This window comes from Podarcis liolepis (genome assembly GCF_965112155.1).
Source record: "Podarcis liolepis genome assembly, chromosome: 9".
NCBI lineage: Eukaryota > Metazoa > Chordata > Lepidosauria > Squamata > Lacertidae > Podarcis > Podarcis liolepis.
The window spans coordinates 53,807,945-53,824,384 of record NC_139564.1 but is presented as its reverse complement, the minus strand read 5'-3'; the positions used below and the strand labels follow the sequence as shown (position 1 = coordinate 53,824,384).

Sequence of the window (16,440 nt, the reverse complement as noted above, 5' to 3'; positions counted from 1 at the left end):
TCACTTTTTGTTTTAATCTCATCTTCCACTTATCAAAATATATGAACTATTTAGGTTATGTTGTATTAGTTTATCCTCTGCCTAATGGGAATGTATATCACACATACAGCAGTAATATGTTATTAGATGCATAAAAAGGTAAAGGTACCCCTGACCATTAGGTCCAGTCATGACCGACTCTGGGGTTGCGGCGCTCATCTCGCTTTATTGGCCGAGGGAGCTGGCGTACAGCTTCCGGGTCATGTGGCCAGCATGACTAAGCCACTTCTGGTGAACCAGAGCACCACACGGAAACGCGTTTACCTTCCCGCCGGAGCGGTACCTATTTATCTACTTGCACTTTGACATGCTTTCGAACTGCTAGGTTGGCAGGAGCAGGGACCGAGCAAAGGGAGCTCACCCCGTTGCGGGGATTTGAACCGCCAACCTTCTGATCGGCAAGTTCTAGGCTCTGTGGTTTAACCCACAGTGCCACCCGCATCCCTATTAGATGCATAGCACTCCTCAAATGAGCAGCTCGGTAATGGCAGACACAAATCATTGAGAGAGATTTGCCCGTCTTCTGTAGCGTGCAGCTGGAAGTGTCGTGGGATGTGTTCTAGATTTCCCCTTGCACAATGTTAAGGTGCAACAGGCCTGACCAGAGTCTGCATGAACTGAATGTAGTACTCTCAGAGCCACTTTAATACAGCACACTGGGGGTGCTGTGATGGATGCTGAAGAATTCTGCAGCAGGCAAGTCAATATTCACTAAAGAGAGAAGATTTGAAAACCACTGTGTTAGGTGATGATTGGGCTTTGTTGAAGATGCTTCTAAAGTAGGCTTCCTTAATGCAAAAAAAAACACCAAAAAAAAAAAAACCGTGTCTATTCAAGAACTCCCTGCAGAATTTCCAAACACTCATTGCTTTAGGGACTTCCCCCTTTCTTTGTGAGAACAAGGAACCACCCTAGCCCATAAAAAATGGGGAGGAGGGATTGAATAATGCCTGCATCGTTCCATCTAAATTGCTTCCCAGAATCTGATTTGTAGGGTGGAGTTGGCACCGGGCTTTTGAGCCTAGGGATAGGCAGATCAGTCTCTTGCCAGTCCATCTCAGTTTACATATGTTTATTCATAAGCCCTGTTTCCACTTCCATCTGTGACTTAAAAACAAACAAACACCTCACCCCAAACTATTTCCAAATGTGTTTTTTCAAGAAAACAAACCATTTTGGAACTTTTTTTTTTACCTGCATCACAAAAACCGAGTGAGTGCAAAAACAGAAGGATAGCTGCATCCTCGCTGACACAACAGTACAGAGAGTGCGAATTGGGTTGCAGGGCTTGAAAGTACGGAGCAAATGAAATCCTTGAGCGTCCCTAGTTGTAGGTGGCGCCTGAGCCTTCTACTCTGAAAGTCTAGTGGGCTGCTTCCAGATCACTTGGCAACCAAGAGGAGAGAAATGGACTGGGTGGGGAGGAGAAACAGAAATGGAACAAGCACTAAAACTGCAGTGAATGGAGGACAGTTTGCAAGGAGATGAGAGTGGAGAGAATGGGGGAGGGGGAATAAGAATTGGAAGACTTCTTGATACAGCAACAGATAAAGGAGGTAACTAAAATATGGTGCAGAACCAACAGGGAGAATAGATTATGCCCTGGTGCAGAGAGACAATTGCTATGGAGTAGAGAAGGGGTGGGGCATCATGAGCATAGTAGCCTAATGTGGCTTCTTTGACCCTCATGGCTCTCCCTCAAGGCCTACCTCCACATCTTCAAGGTCTTTTGCCTGGCTGGAGGGTGCCCTTGAACTGTACCAAGTCCTCTTGCATTTTGTGCAGAACCCTCTGTTCGTTTGAATGGCTACAGCAGCCTACAGTACAAAGGCCATATCTGTTTCCACTCTCAGCGTTGGCAACTGGCCCCCAGAAAGTTACCTGCTAGAGAATATGGATCTTGGGCTGAAGAAGATTTCCAGCCCTGGAGCAGAGAGAAAAGGATGGAAGGTGACCAGGGAGAGATTTAGAGAGGCCTGTCATGGTACAGAGAAGCCATGGGGCACATGAGAGGAAAAACAAACAAACAAACAACAACTTAACAGGATGGGTTTTTTAAAAGCCCTGAGCTGAAACTGTAACAAACATCTTTTTCTGTGGCTAGCATAGCAACGAGTCCTCTTAGGTCACTAAAAGGAGAAAAGTGGTCCTTGGGAGTTTCTTTGAGCCCCTGTTCTTAGAGATGCTGATGCAATAATGCCTGATATGCAGGGCTTCTTTCCAGCCGGAAATCACCGGAACTCAGTTCCGGCACCTCTTGCATTGCCATTCTAAGAGAAGAAGAGAGGCATTCATGGTGCGTTCCTGCACTGTTGGAATGCACTAGCCAATGATGAAATGGGCTGGTATCCCCTTGACCGCATAAGGAAGCAGCCCCCATGAGCAGCCTTCTGTGAAATCTTAAAAGATGGGTCATTACAAATTTAATAAACAATAATTATTATTATCATTGTTTATTATTATTGGTGGGAAGGCAGGGTTCTTACGGTTTTTAACAGTTGCATGACAGACAGTGACTCACAGTCACTGCCCTTCTGAGATAGGGAAAGCTTCACCTGCTGAATTTCTGAACACTGTTCAGTTTTTGAAGGCACAGGAAGATGGCAGTTAAAAGGTGTCAGCCCTGTAAATGAGGCATGGTAATCACCGCGACGGGGTGAGCTCCCATTGCTCGGTCCCTGCTCCTGCCAACCTAGCAGTTTGAAAGCACGAAGTGCAAGTAGATAAATAGGTACCGCTCCGGTGGGAAGGTAAACGGCATTTCCGTGCGCTGCTCTGGTTCACCAGAAGCGGCTTAGTCATGCTGGCCACATGATCTGGAAGCTGTACGCCGGCTCCTTCGGCCAATAAAGCGAGATGAGCGCCGCAACCCCAGAGTCGGCCACGACTGGACCTAACGGTCAGGGGTCCCTTTACCTTTAACCCCCTAGCAGATTCCCTCTGTACCTCAGTGCTAAAAGAAATGCCATGCTTTTGCTCGCAACATAGAAAACAAAGTTAAAAAAGAAAGAAAATATATTGGTGGAAAGGATTTTCTCTATGAAAGTAAGATTTTCACCGGGATTCCTTTGCCGTATTCCAAGTCTGCATGCAGGCACTACCGCTTCCCCATCCTTCCCCTTCCCCCCATGGCCTCTTTTACTGAAGGAAAATCGCCCACAATGTCAGCAGGTCTGCAAACAGGAAATTCATTGTAATCCTATCTCCAGCTGCAGCACCACTCGCAGAAAAGGGCCACAGTGTATACGAACACCAGAAGGGATTAGTATGCCAAACTGGTACATCGGTCTTCTTAAATTCAGATTATTAAAGGGGAGGGGGCAGTCAGTAGCAAGAGGCGGCTGGACACTGATTATAATCAATAGGAACAGAGGTGTGTTTCTTGCTAGTACTTGCTTGTTTGGCCAGGCACCCAGGAGTCAAAACGCTTAACAGAGCAGGTTATCAGATACTTTAATCTTACCTAAGTGAGTTTATGCTCACCGTCTTATTTCTCCATATTGGACTCTCTGAGCTCAGTGCCTCACATCTGGAAGCCCTTTTTCAGGTCCTGTTACCAGAGCATGCATCACATTAATACACATTAACTCATTTCCCCCCTCGTCTGAGAATCTAACCTCTCAGTACCAGAGTTCCCATTTGGTACTGGCGAGGGCAACTGCCCAGCAGTTCTTTTAAGGCAGGTCAGATGGGCCTCAAGGATATTTTCCCAAAACCTTCCTGCAGTTATCAAGCTGTCTTGAGGGACCGCGTGGGTGGGAAATAATGATCCTGGATGCAGTATATTTTAGGCTTGTCGCTGGGAGTGCAGATGACCGAGAAATCATTTGTTGTTGTTTTTTTAGGGTATTAATTGCATTTTGGAAACCGTACTTAAAGCAGCATGCGCAGCTTCTTGAAAACCGTAATAAATCACTGCAGAAATAGTAGGAAAGTTGGAGGAGGGAGAGCGAAGGAAGGGGTGAACAGGAAGGAGGAGGAGGAACGGGAGGCAAGAAGGGGAGAGCAGGGAGCAGTGAAGACAAAGATGAAAGAATATATTTTGGAGTAGAGAGCAAAGTTGCCATTGGCTGATATCCTATGGCCAATTAGAGCAGCCTTATCCTTTGGCAGATGCCAAGGCAAGTGTAGCAGAAAGGGGAAGCCTCACTCTTTAGGCTGTGTATACACTTCAATTTCCCTTAAATCCACGCTATTGCTTTGCTGTTCGTGAAGCCCTGGGCACACAGGGTTAGCCACAATCCATCCTGTAGTTTACTGAGAAATGCTGCGTTTTGATGTGTTTTCCCTCAAACCGTCTACCATCAGGTGTGAAAACGTAAGCTATAGGAGGATACCCACACCCCATCCATCTACCGGTGCGGACACAACTTTGGAAACGCATCAAACTATGCTGATGTGTACAATGCAAATGCAAATTGAAATGCAGTGCATGAATGTTGGGGGAACAACCTTGCTGCATTTTAAGCCAGTAAAAGGCACACAGCTTGGTGCAAATGGAGTTGAGAGAGCATTACAAAGGAACCGCTAAGGGTCTACTTTAAATCTTATCAGCAATAAGAGTAGCAGTAATTGGGGGGTTACTATCGTATGCATTTCCTGGATCATTCTCTCTGGTGTTTTATAGGTAGATAGCCACCTAAAATTAGTATTTAAGGTCATTCACATATTTTCAGACCCTGGGTTGCTTTGTTCTTTTCCTGTCCACTCTGCATTCAGTAGTCCTTTGCTCCTTCCTCTCAAGTTTCCAGAAAAATAAACTTCAGTCTGTAGTTCTGACTGATGAGTTTTAGCAAGCATGTCCGTTTCGTAACAGCATTTATTTTACTCATAATGCAGGGAGGGCAGGCAGTTGTTGCTCATGCACTGCCAGAGCATCTAAACGATGACTCACCAAAGACCAATTTAGAAATTCCACCTCAATGAAACGGCTGTCCTTCCGTCATGAAGCCAAGCAAAGCACGTAACCACTGCAATGGCATTTACAAGGCTGAAAAGCAAAGGTGGTTTTTTTTTGCTTGTTTACTACTTCTGGCTGCCTTCACTGTGACAAGCAGACCAGATGGGTGTGGGCTCTGCTTGTCTGTGCATTGATAAATTTTGTTCCTCGATTCGTTTTGGAAAGACAGCGCTAGCACCTTTTTTTGTGCACTGTTCAGTTTGGCACATAATGAATCACAACCGACAGTTTTCATAAGGCTTTCCATACAGCCATTGCTGATGGACAAGTCCATAGGATTCACTGCCCTAACCTCCAACTAGTGGTAACCTCAAATATTCAGAATCAGTCAGATGCTTTGGAACATGTGGAACTGAAAGCCCCAAAAGTTTGCAGCTAGAGATGCAGCAAGCTCATGTGGCCAGCTTCAAAAAATTACTTTGAAAACAACTGATTCTGAGCCCAACTGTCACGTCATGATTCCCAGTGATGGCAATAGCAGTGCAACCCTCAAACATCCCTTCTGCGTTTGCCTCCCTCTGCATGGTCTTAAGGCTGCAAGGCAGGTACCAGGGCAAGGAGGAAATTCCTTCTCTTGCAACAAGGAACGGATTTGGGTGTAAGGATTTTGCTTCTTCTCCAGGTCAGTTTAAAAGCCAGGAGCAACTTTTAGGGTCATAAGGCTTGTCAAGCCCCATAATTCTACCTGGAGAAATATAAACATTTCGCACAATCATAGACCCTACATGTTTCAAGTTAATCCATTGTTCACCAGGGGAGATGTTTTTCAGCTTGATACCTCTCGTGTGCTGCTTGCTGTTGAGTTTTATTTACTTAGGCTTGCCTAACAAATCTTATTTTCTCCAGCATTGCATCCCAACAGTTTACAGTAGTTTTCCAAATGGTTCTGGCCTTGGGAGCTTCACAAGCTAAGTAATGAAATGATCAGGTAAATAAAAGAGGGTCAAATGACATAAATAGCTTTAGAGACGATACTCTTCTTTAAAAAGCACTCATTTCAGGGCAGTTGCCTAATGCACTTACACATACGTTACATACATACAGGAAGTCTGATGTTTTGTGTTTGTAAGTCTGATCTGTAAGAAAACACATCTAACCCCCCCCCCCCAATCTTTTAATGCAGCTTGTTTCACTGGATAATCCAAGCCATCCCCAGCCTTTACTAACCAATAAAAGCAGTGCTGACCAGCAAGTACCCCACCCAATTTTCTTGTACAGTAATAAATTTTTGGTTGAGCCACCCACCTGCATCACATGGCTGTCAAATGACTGACTGGGTATTTTTTCTGGTCGTACCTTGGATCTCAAATGCCTTGGCTCCCAAACAAATTGGCTCCTGAACGATCCAAACCTGGAAGTGAGTGTTCCAGTTTTCAAACTATTTTTGGAAGCCAAACGTCTGACGGTGCTTCCGTGGCTTCTGATTGGCTGCAGGAACTTCAGAGAATACATCAGAGAAGATTCCTAATTTTGATATGTTTGATATTGTGGAAGCTCAAGATATTATCCAAAGTTTGAGCACCCAGCAAATTGCAAGCTAGTTTGCAATCTAGCATTTGTTAGGTTTTTGGAATATGGTAGCTCGTGATCTGGAATTGTTCTTAGTCTCATGGATATAGTGGATTTTATTGCTCTCTAAACTCACACGCTGGTGTAGCAGTGTGGCCAAGAGCATAATCTGTAAACCAAAAAGTGGTTCCTTCAAGCTCTCCTCTTAGTATGTTCCATATGTTCAAAATGCTTGTCTATGTAAACTCTTTAAGCAGGTTGGTTGCCTCCATGCTCTTACTTAACAGAATGCTGATATGTGACTTAGTGAGTAGCTATCAATAACGGCTAAATTCTGGTAACATTTGGTCATGACCTTGGAAAGCCCTGTTAAATCTAGTGAGTTTTATGTCTTTATGAGAAATGGGATTCAGGATGCTAAAAGCCCCACACAGATGGCAAAGCAATAGAGCTAGCCTTGTGCACAAGGGCCAAGAGGCTTCTGCTTTTCACATTAGCAGCCAGCTAACTGTTGCACAAACAGTGTACCCTGCATCTTGCCAGCAGGTGAATATTTGTAGTTCCCAAGAGCCTCATCTAGCAGTACCATAAAAACCCTGAAGAACAAGCAAACAAACAAATATCCGTCAAAATGGAAACAACGTTTTAAAGGCTTGTTTTTAAATACCTCCTCAAAATTAAAGCATATTTTTCTTAGTGCTTGTAAGACAAAGACACTAAAAGGGTGGTTGCTACTTTGGTGTCTGTGACTGCAAAAGGCTTTATTGGACCCAACAGCAAGAACAGGACAGGACAGGTCCAATTTGCACAAAACCCTTCTTCAGTCAGAAAAATAAGGTGCTCTATATTACATGAAGGTCATTACCCTTATCAATTCTATAATCCGAACTAGGTTTTTAATCCAAACAGGCAGATAAGAACAGTTTCCCCGGAAAACCCCAAGAACGGAATATTTATGGGTGAAACTTAGTCTGTACAACACTGCTAAATGTGTGTGTAAAACATCCAAACTGAAACTAGAAGTTTGTGCAAACTGTACCGATCTGGCATACACATTTCTTTTCAAGTCCAATATGCCAAAAAAAGGTGAATGAGCAGAATATCATCAATAATTTTGATTTAATTGTACAACAGACCATTAAGTAGAATGATTCCCCTCCCCCCAGGTATTTATACAGCTGCAAAGAAATTGTATTACGAAGAAATACAGCGGGAAGTCTTGGCTTCAGTATCGTGGGGGGTTATGAAGAACACAGCGGGAACAAGCCATTCTTTATCAAATCCATTGTTGGAGGGACACCAGCATATAATGATGGAAGAATCAGGTAATGAAACCACATTGTTTAGCAGTTATTTATAAACCAATCATTCCCATCCAGATTATTACAACAGTTCTCAGTTAACTGGGGCTGCTGGTTCATGTATCAGTTTGATGTGCAATATTAACATACAATAGGGTTCTTAAGCTTGCATGCTCTCCATGTGGGAATGTGAGATGGGATTAGGCATATACACTCTGTCCATCAAATCACTTCACTTCTGTTTTGTGATGGATGGATCACGCAGCCAGGCCGTGTTTATGTATATTGGCATTCACATGCATACATACCTGACCACACAGCACATTTTGTATGTGGGGGAAGGTATGTGAAAGCTCAGAAATGCAGTCACAACCTCCGCAAGTATGTTTTACTCACCTAGCGTGTGAGAATTGACCCCCAAAGGTCCAATTCTATGCTGCTGAGCAACATATCAAACCAGCACTTGGGGTTCAGGTTCACCAGTGCAAAACTCAGCCCCTTAGTTTGAAAAGCTGACCAGGCGCAGTACTCAAACTGCTTTCTCCTTTCATTTAGTTGCAAGCCACAAAGCACCATGTGTGGCAGTACTTCTGCTTATACTGGAACAGTTGAGGCAGGGAGAAGGGCATGGTACTAATCTTAAAATACCTTCTTGTCTGCAGAGAAAGCTGAAGCCTGGAAGGGGTCAAGGGATTATTAAAGATCAAAGTAGGTTTAATTTTATGCCAGTGCAGTAAAACCCATAACAGAAGATAGAGCTATAGGGCAGGACACATAGAACCACAACTGTTTTCAAAGGCAAAGTGATTCCTAAATAGGAAGAACTGGGAAGAACGGAATTGTTCACTTCTGAGTTCAAATTCAAAGAGGTGGGTGGTTTGCAAATTCTGATTCATTCCTTTGGTGAAATTGAGAACTTTATAAATGCAGGTGTTTGCAAATCAATATTATCAAGAAATTAGAAAAAAATGCAGGGGTATATTTTTTTACAGAGTATTAAAAACACTAGAAACACAGTCCAAAAGTCTTGCAGACACATGATGTTATAAAAGTCATTGCCTCTGGAAGTGTCAGACTGAAATCTGAAGCATTTATATAAAACAAGTCTGTTCAGCTGGCATAAATTAGCAATACCTTAATTAGCAAAACCTGACTTGACTATTCTCATTTCCCCTTATATCTGCTACCTTTCTGATAAAAATGAGTAGGGGTGTGCAAGCTATTCCTGCCTTGGAGCTGCTGAAGTGCCACTAACCAATTTTACATTGCCTCCTTCCAGGTGTGGTGACATCCTCCTTGCAGTTAATGGTAGGAGTATCTCAGGTATGGTGCATGCCTGTTTGGCGAGGATGCTCAAAGAACTGAAGGGGAAAATTTCTCTCACCATTGTGTCCTGGCCTGGCAGTTTTTTATAAAGATGTATCGCAACTGGAGAGCGAAAAATTATCTGACACAAAATCAGCCACTTAATATGGACGTTTGTTTACTCCACTTTCTGGTCAACTGTATACTTGTAAAAGAAAACATTAAGTATAAATGTGCATAACACAAGCAGAATGGTCTGAAGAAAAAAATAATGTGTGGTATGTGTTAGAGAAACAAGCAATTTTAAAGTACGGAAGTCTACTGAGATCATAAGTTGGGGTACACATCTTTACTGCGCTATGTCTCATGTTTGTATTTTTATATCTATTCCAAGCAGTTTATAAACAAGGAAAACCACTTTAGACCCGTAATTTGAAAATATTCTGAACTCCTGAATAACTGTTGCAATACTTTTCTATTATGTTGACAGCATCTATTCCAAGACATAGAAAGCAGTCTGATTGAATACATGAAATCCCACTTTGTGATCAGTATGGATCAGATATTTTAAAATATTTTGTTTCCCGGTATGTAATAACTGTGAATGAAATTTCATTTTTACCATTAAAATAACTGTAATTTGTTAAATCCAGGTTATTTTCATTAAAAAAAGCACAAAAAATGCATTTCTCCCTGGTGGATCTAATTCGTGGCATGAACTGAGTGTTCTGCCTTATTTTACTCAGTTTTGCTCATAATCTTCTGTGATGGTCAGTTCTGAATCAACATAATAATGAAAGGAAGGAAGGAAGGTGTAGCAAGCTACCAGCATAGACAGAGAAGTGGAGGAGAAATTGCCTGGTTTACCTGGATCAAGTAGCTGAGGGGAAAACTAGTGGAGATCAAAGAGAGCAGGGAAGCATCACATACAAAAGGATATACTGTACAGTAGTAGCCAAGACACAGACTTATTTGAAGATCTGGCTGTTTTAAAAATTAAAGAGTTACAAAACAGCATCCATCTGAAGAGCCAAAACAAATGTTGGTTCCAATTCATTCTACTAGGATCTGTGTATGTTTATCAGATGGGACACCTCATTTGTGGTACAGTCACTTTCTTTGCTCTTGGGGGGGGGGGGAAACCTGCATTACATCTGCACACTGCTTGTGTAACAGTACACAACCTCACTATCCAAGCACAATTCTCCATGTGTACCTTATGTGTTACCGTCCTTTTTTCTAGTTGCGTAGGCAAGACAAAACAATGTGTTTTAACATGAAAAAATGCTTTTTTTATTTTCAAAAATCCAAATTAAACTTACGCTTTATGCTAACAGAACAAGGTGAAGAGCAATTTTTTTTAGACCCAGAAAAAATAATTAGGATTGAGAGCCATCTATTTCTGGCACTAATTTTAAGCAAGTAGACAAAAACCACACATGCCTATTCCACAGGAGTAGCATCCATGTCTTCCTGTTCCGGGGCAGGCTCGCCACCAGCTGACTCTTTTCCTTCTTTGCTCTTTTTTGATTTTTTGTGTTTGTGCCTCCTGTGGCTCTCTCCCTCTTCACTGTCATGGCGACGCCTGCTGTTACTAAGAGGGGGCGAGAAAAAGAAATGAGACACAGAGCTATTAAATGGGAGTCTCAAGCTCAGTGCGCCACCCTGAACGGAAGCTACTTAAGCCTGTGACATCATCAAGCTAATTATTTAAGTACATGTGATGGCATCACCCCTAAGCATGGGCAAATTTAAACCAGAAAGGGAGTGAAGAAAAACACCTGTCAGTATAGATTCTGCCATCTGCCAACATTTACTCTGGGCGGGTTGTCTGGCACCTATAGCAGCAATGAAATCTTTGCCATCACATAATCAAAGTAACATTATAGGGCTAGAGTTTGTTGGTCAATGAGAACAGAGATTTTTAATGGGATTCTACATAGAAAGTACTACATTTTAGAGGCAGCCTTAAAATAGGTTTGCAACAATGATCTGAAGAGTTGCTCGGAGACCAAGATCAACTTCTAGTAATCTAAGCCCGCCTTTTAGTTTCCTTTCTCACACAACAGAATAAATATAACTGCAGGCTTCAGTTGGTGTCATTGGTAGATCTAGGATCAATGTCTGAGATGGGCACTGTCTGGCAGCTTCCAGAACCTCAGGCTCGCAAATCCCCAACTAACTCCCCCCCCCCCCCAGGAGTATGAGCAGCAGCTGACACTGCTGCAAGCAGTAGCTCGCCTTGGAAGATTTGAGCCCACTGCCATTGGTGGGGGCAGCAATGCCACCTCTTCCTCGCTCTGCCCAAGTGAATCCCAATGTTCACGCTGCCCAAAGAGCACACAGAGAACACATGGCTGCCATGTAGTTGCAGAGGCTTTCCTTAACATCTATTCTAGAGCATCAATTAAAATATGAAATTGGTTGAGAAATCCTAATAATCCATCACCCATGGCTGAAACTTATATCCTGGTCATATGACACAAGGGCTAATATCCTACTGGTATATTCTCAACTTCTGGCTATTTTTAAATGTCAGCAACTAAAAAGCAGCACATCAATAGCCAAGGTCTTCCTGTGACACTTCAATCATCCCACAGCATTACTTCAAAGATTATTAAACAGCTAACCTTCGTGATGACTTATGTCTTGTCTCTTCCTTATCTCGATGTCTCCTTTCTCGGTGTCGTTCTTCTTTCTCTCTGCTTGTTCTATGCCGTTCATAGCCTCTATCTGCATATTCTCTGTACCTGTATCGCTCCTCATCACTAGCAAGAAAATAAAAACATTCAGCAGACAAACAAATGCTAAAGGAGCATCAATAATCTTTGTCTCCTCCCATGCACAGAGAAAATACAGGTGTTCATGTGATTTCTACATTCAGCAGAACACAATTTCCTACTGAAGGTATTACCAAAATGGGAATTTGTAACCTAACACAGTGTGAAACTACCATTGTACAGTCTTGACAATGGAAAATGTATTAAGGAATCAAAAATACCAACATTAGTAAAATCAGATTTCATTACCTACAAATAAATTGTTGTCTTGGATGACTGTACTGCTGAACAGTAGAAGAGACTGCCAGTCTGATAGTTAACTCTTAATAAAGGAGAAATATTCATGGCCTCCTTTGAAAATCTCAGGACACAAAGTACCAAATATATTTCTAAGCCGTTAATATGCCATCAAAAAAATAAGGAATGTGATCTGTTTCTTCATATTGCAGTAAAGGTTTCCATCTGCTAAATTAAAAGAATGAAAGTTCCCCAAACAAAAAATAAGTGGCTCACCACTTCACTCAGTTAAGCTTGAAATTATAATTCAAAATATCATGTTTAACACTGAGTGTTATCCAAATACATTTGTTGGTCAGTATACATCTAATCTTTGGGATCGACTACAAATGAAAAAGAATAAAGTTATGATGTCCCCCCGGGATGCCTGGGTACACACAGCGGCTGTTCAAGCTGTGCGCACAAGACATTTTGGTTGAGCATGTAGGGAAAACTTCCTGACGGCAAGAGCAATTTGACAACAGACCCAATTAGCTAGAAAGGTACTAATGGGCTCTTGCTCACTGGAGGTCTTCAAACTGAGACTGGACTATACGTTAGGTGTGCTTTGTTAGGGATGCTTTACTGTGCATTTCCTGCATCAAGCAGGATGGAATGTTGACTAGAGGACCCACAAGACCCTTTCCAACCACGATGCTGACCCAAAAGTAGCCACTGTGTTGAACTACACATGTTGTTAAGATTTCCAAGTCCCATCAGCCCCAGCCAGCATGGCCATGGGATGATCAATATCACCTGTAGTACACTACATTGAGAATCTTGTATTTGTTAAAACAAGCAGCAATCTATCAAGCCGATATCCTTCACGTCTTCCAACAATATCTGAAGTGACTACAGAGTTTGAAGTTACCCACAAATAATTATGTACTCACACAGTGTTAAATTAAGGACCTACACCTTGGCTATAATGGCACATTTCTCTGATCTGCCATTTATCTCATCTGATCTACGACCAGGTTTCAAAAGAGCACCTTGAAACTGACTCATTCTTTTTTAAACCCCTAAACTTTAAGGGGAGAGCTGTCTTGTGTATCATCTCAATCTGAGCAGCTGCTCTTCAAGAGGGACAAAGGCTACTTTTTTAGTGTCCACCTCAAATTAGCTTTTTATCTAAGTAGGTTATGCATTTCCACACAGATCCCCAGTGACTAAAACACTCCTCGCTGGTGTTTTTGCATGTTTCTTTGGCAACGTTGGCATTATCAGCACCATGCTCTAACCAACTGAGCTATCAATTCCAAAATTTAATTGCAAAGTGGGTTTTTTTTTGGGGGGGGGGGTTTACAAAAGGCAAATTCCCCAGACTCCTTTCAGAAATGGCACCATTTCTAGTGTGAGAGTAGAGATGTGAAGAACAGATGCCACATTTCATGGCTTGTGGATGCTAATTTTTAAGTTTCTCTACAAGACCAAAAGCTATACTGGTACACCAATGTCACGGTATCCACTTATAAATGGTAAAAAGTCTGTGTGCATTCCACCCCCCCTTTCTTTATTCATTTGTCACAATGTTTTCGTAAGCTGCTGAATAATTGTTAAAAACAGGACTATTAAACGATGAAGCAAAATTTGTTCAAGGGTGTCATATCTACATGATCTGTCGTTCTCAAGCCTCCCACTTTCCCTGTTACTCCCCTAATCAAGTTTTTACTAGACCAAGGCCCCCCTGCTTTCTCACATCGCCATGTGGCAGCAGCTTTACTGCAGATGTTGGATAATTTAGTCACATAAAAAAACCCCACTCCTCTCCCCCACCCCTTCCCTGACTGATAAGTCTGGCAGCAACACAGAGACTTCTCTGGGCCTGGAAAACATTAAGGCTCATTTCAAGCACCCTTGAATGACCAGGCTTTTTCTGGCCTTCAATCAAGCTGCCTAAGAAACAGATGTTAAATTGATCTTAACGTCTAACACACTGACCCAGTAATTTGTAACACAAAACACACACACAATATTACCCCCACCACACACACACGTCTTATATGAACAAAACATCGTCATCTTATACTTCCAAGTCAATTCTTTAACGCTCATAGCATTTTTTTTAATCCCCTGTGTTAACCAAGATCATGCAAACTTGTTTTGCTGACCTACAAGGGAAAACTATAACAATGGTCTTTAAAACCCAATTTAATACCAATGCATAAAACATTTTGAAGTGGAAGGCAGAAGAAAAAATGATTAGAAATCGTATCAAGATATTGCCATGTGAAAATGGTATTCAACGATCACCAGACAGAGGAAATGTGGGGCTTAACTGCTGCATAAACAAAAGGGGCTAAGGTTTATGTAATACTGCAGCCACTGTATTGTAGCCCTGGTTAACAGGATGAATGGCATAGTTGAAACTGCTAGCAAACAGTACTTTATTCCTCCTCAGGTATTGAGAGCTCTCATCCCAGAACAACTGAACTCACAAAGCAGTACAAATTGAAAGTTTTGGACTGGAATCAGTTACTGTCGGAACTTCAGCTGTAAAATGATGGCTAGGGGACTCAAACCCATTAGGTCCTTCTATTATTAATGTTCTGAATGCTTAGAGCCGATTCCTTCCCAGGAATTAACAACAAAAATCATCAGCTCAGCACAATTTGCCTGCAAAGCATTTGTTATGTACCACTTATTGTCATACTTCTGGTTTGCATCTGAAATTGCTGGCTATGGTTCCAACGACAAACAAAATGTGAGCCCCACCCCTTGTTCCCTGAGAATACACAGCTGCATGCTGACTTTAAGTATGTCTCTAGTACAGACACAAAACTCCCACCATCAAGCAGCATTAGACATAACCCTCAAACTCACCTATTGAACACACTAGGAGTCGGGCTATGCTCCCGCTCTCGTTCTCTTTCTCGGGTCCGCTCTCGCTCCCTGTCACGGTCACGATCCCTTTCTCGATCTCTGTCTCGCTCCCTCTCCCTCTCTTTCTCTCTTCTTGAATAATAATCCCACTGTTTGGTTGTGTCCATGAGACTAGGCCACGATGGAGCGGAACCTGTAAGGTGCGGAAAGGTGACTAAAGAAGAAAAAAATGCCAGCATTAGAAAGAAAGTTGACAACAGTGGAAAAGTGTGATATGAAATCAATGGCATCCAATCTTATATGCTTAGCTGAAGCCTAGAAGGCAAGTTCAGTGACTCTGGGCCTGTTATTTGCATGCTACTTTACCATATGTAACAATTAACTCTCAGGTTAATTTCATACCAGTCTGTTTGTTGGATAACTGCTGTGTATCAATACTTGCTTACTTTTCTTAGTAGCAAACACTATTCACAACAGTAAACACAAAGTCATATACAGTTAAGGATTGCTCCCCGGTAGTGTTTTAATGGTACTTTATTTAAAACACAAGTTTTCGTATTATTTTGTGATCACAGCTGATCTTTCTTTAAAAGTGCTTATTACTTTAAAGTGTTGCTTCTTTAAATACTGCGGTTCTGAAACTGAAATTCTAAGTGGTGCAGAAAAAGGAAAGGCTCTAAGATTACTAGGCACTGAGCATTTTAAGCCAAAGAAACATGCAAAAACACCAGCGAGGAGTGTTTTAGTCACTGGGGATCTGTGTGGAAATGCATAACCTACTTAGATAAAAAGCTAATTTGAGGTGGACACTAAAAAAGAAAAAGGGCTTTTGTTGTTGTCAGAAAATGAAACCGCTATCAGTTGAAAGCTTCTGGTAAGGTGTGTGTTACTCAAACGAGGGGGATTTGTTGAAGAAGAAAAGGGATCTAGCACCTCAGCATGCCTTCCAATTACAGAACAATCTGTAGCGATGGTGAAGCTCCAAAGTGTGCACAGGGTGTTTTTTCAGCTTGCACTCCCGACATTCTTTTTGCATTCACACAGGCCTTACTAGATATCTCGGCCAGTGCTCTGCATTTCCATTCATCGCTGGCTATTTAACAGAAGTACTGTGTGGCTCAGAAGTTACTTACACTGCTAACATCTTCCAACACACATCCATCATGCTTTTACACTTTAACCATGGTTCCATGCTTTAACATGGAAGTCAGCCAGTGATCTTACTTCCAAAGAGTAGCATGATCCCGAGGCATCCAGGCCACAGGCAATGGTGGCTTCTCTCCCCTTGGTCAGTTTCCTGCTCCAGCAACCCCACCCTCCTCAAGCTCAGGGTGCTTAGGATGCAAATATTAGGCTGCCATCTTCAAACTACTAATTCTAGCATAGCCCCAGCAACATCCCTCCCATTCCTCCCCACTAACGTTAAGAGGGTTAGGGAGACAATAAC

At 42.3% G+C, this 16,440-nt stretch overlaps 2 protein-coding genes across 12 annotated transcripts in view; one reads left to right on the top strand and one right to left on the bottom strand.

The window, feature by feature from the left end:
• LNX1 (ligand of numb-protein X 1) overlaps positions 1-9,762 on the top strand; it is a 118,256-nt gene extending 108,494 nt beyond the window's left edge. For all 8 annotated transcript variants that reach the window (XM_083459883.1, XM_083459887.1, XM_083459886.1 and 5 more), the window contains 2 exons: positions 7,675-7,833; positions 9,089-9,762. In XM_083459883.1, coding sequence (XP_083316009.1) covers positions 7,675-7,833; positions 9,089-9,224 — 295 coding nt within the window. In that variant the 3' untranslated portion in view covers positions 9,225-9,762. The remainder of the gene's footprint in view (positions 1-7,674; positions 7,834-9,088) is intronic.
• FIP1L1 (factor interacting with PAPOLA and CPSF1) overlaps positions 7,611-16,440 on the bottom strand; it is a 37,436-nt gene continuing 28,606 nt past the window's right edge. For all 4 annotated transcript variants that reach the window (XM_083459974.1, XM_083459975.1, XM_083459972.1 and 1 more), the window contains 3 exons: positions 14,994-15,207; positions 11,745-11,882; positions 7,611-10,708 (listed from right to left, as the gene is read on the bottom strand). In XM_083459974.1, coding sequence (XP_083316100.1) covers positions 10,558-10,708; positions 11,745-11,882; positions 14,994-15,207 — 503 coding nt within the window. In that variant the 3' untranslated portion in view covers positions 7,611-10,557. The remainder of the gene's footprint in view (positions 10,709-11,744; positions 11,883-14,993; positions 15,208-16,440) is intronic.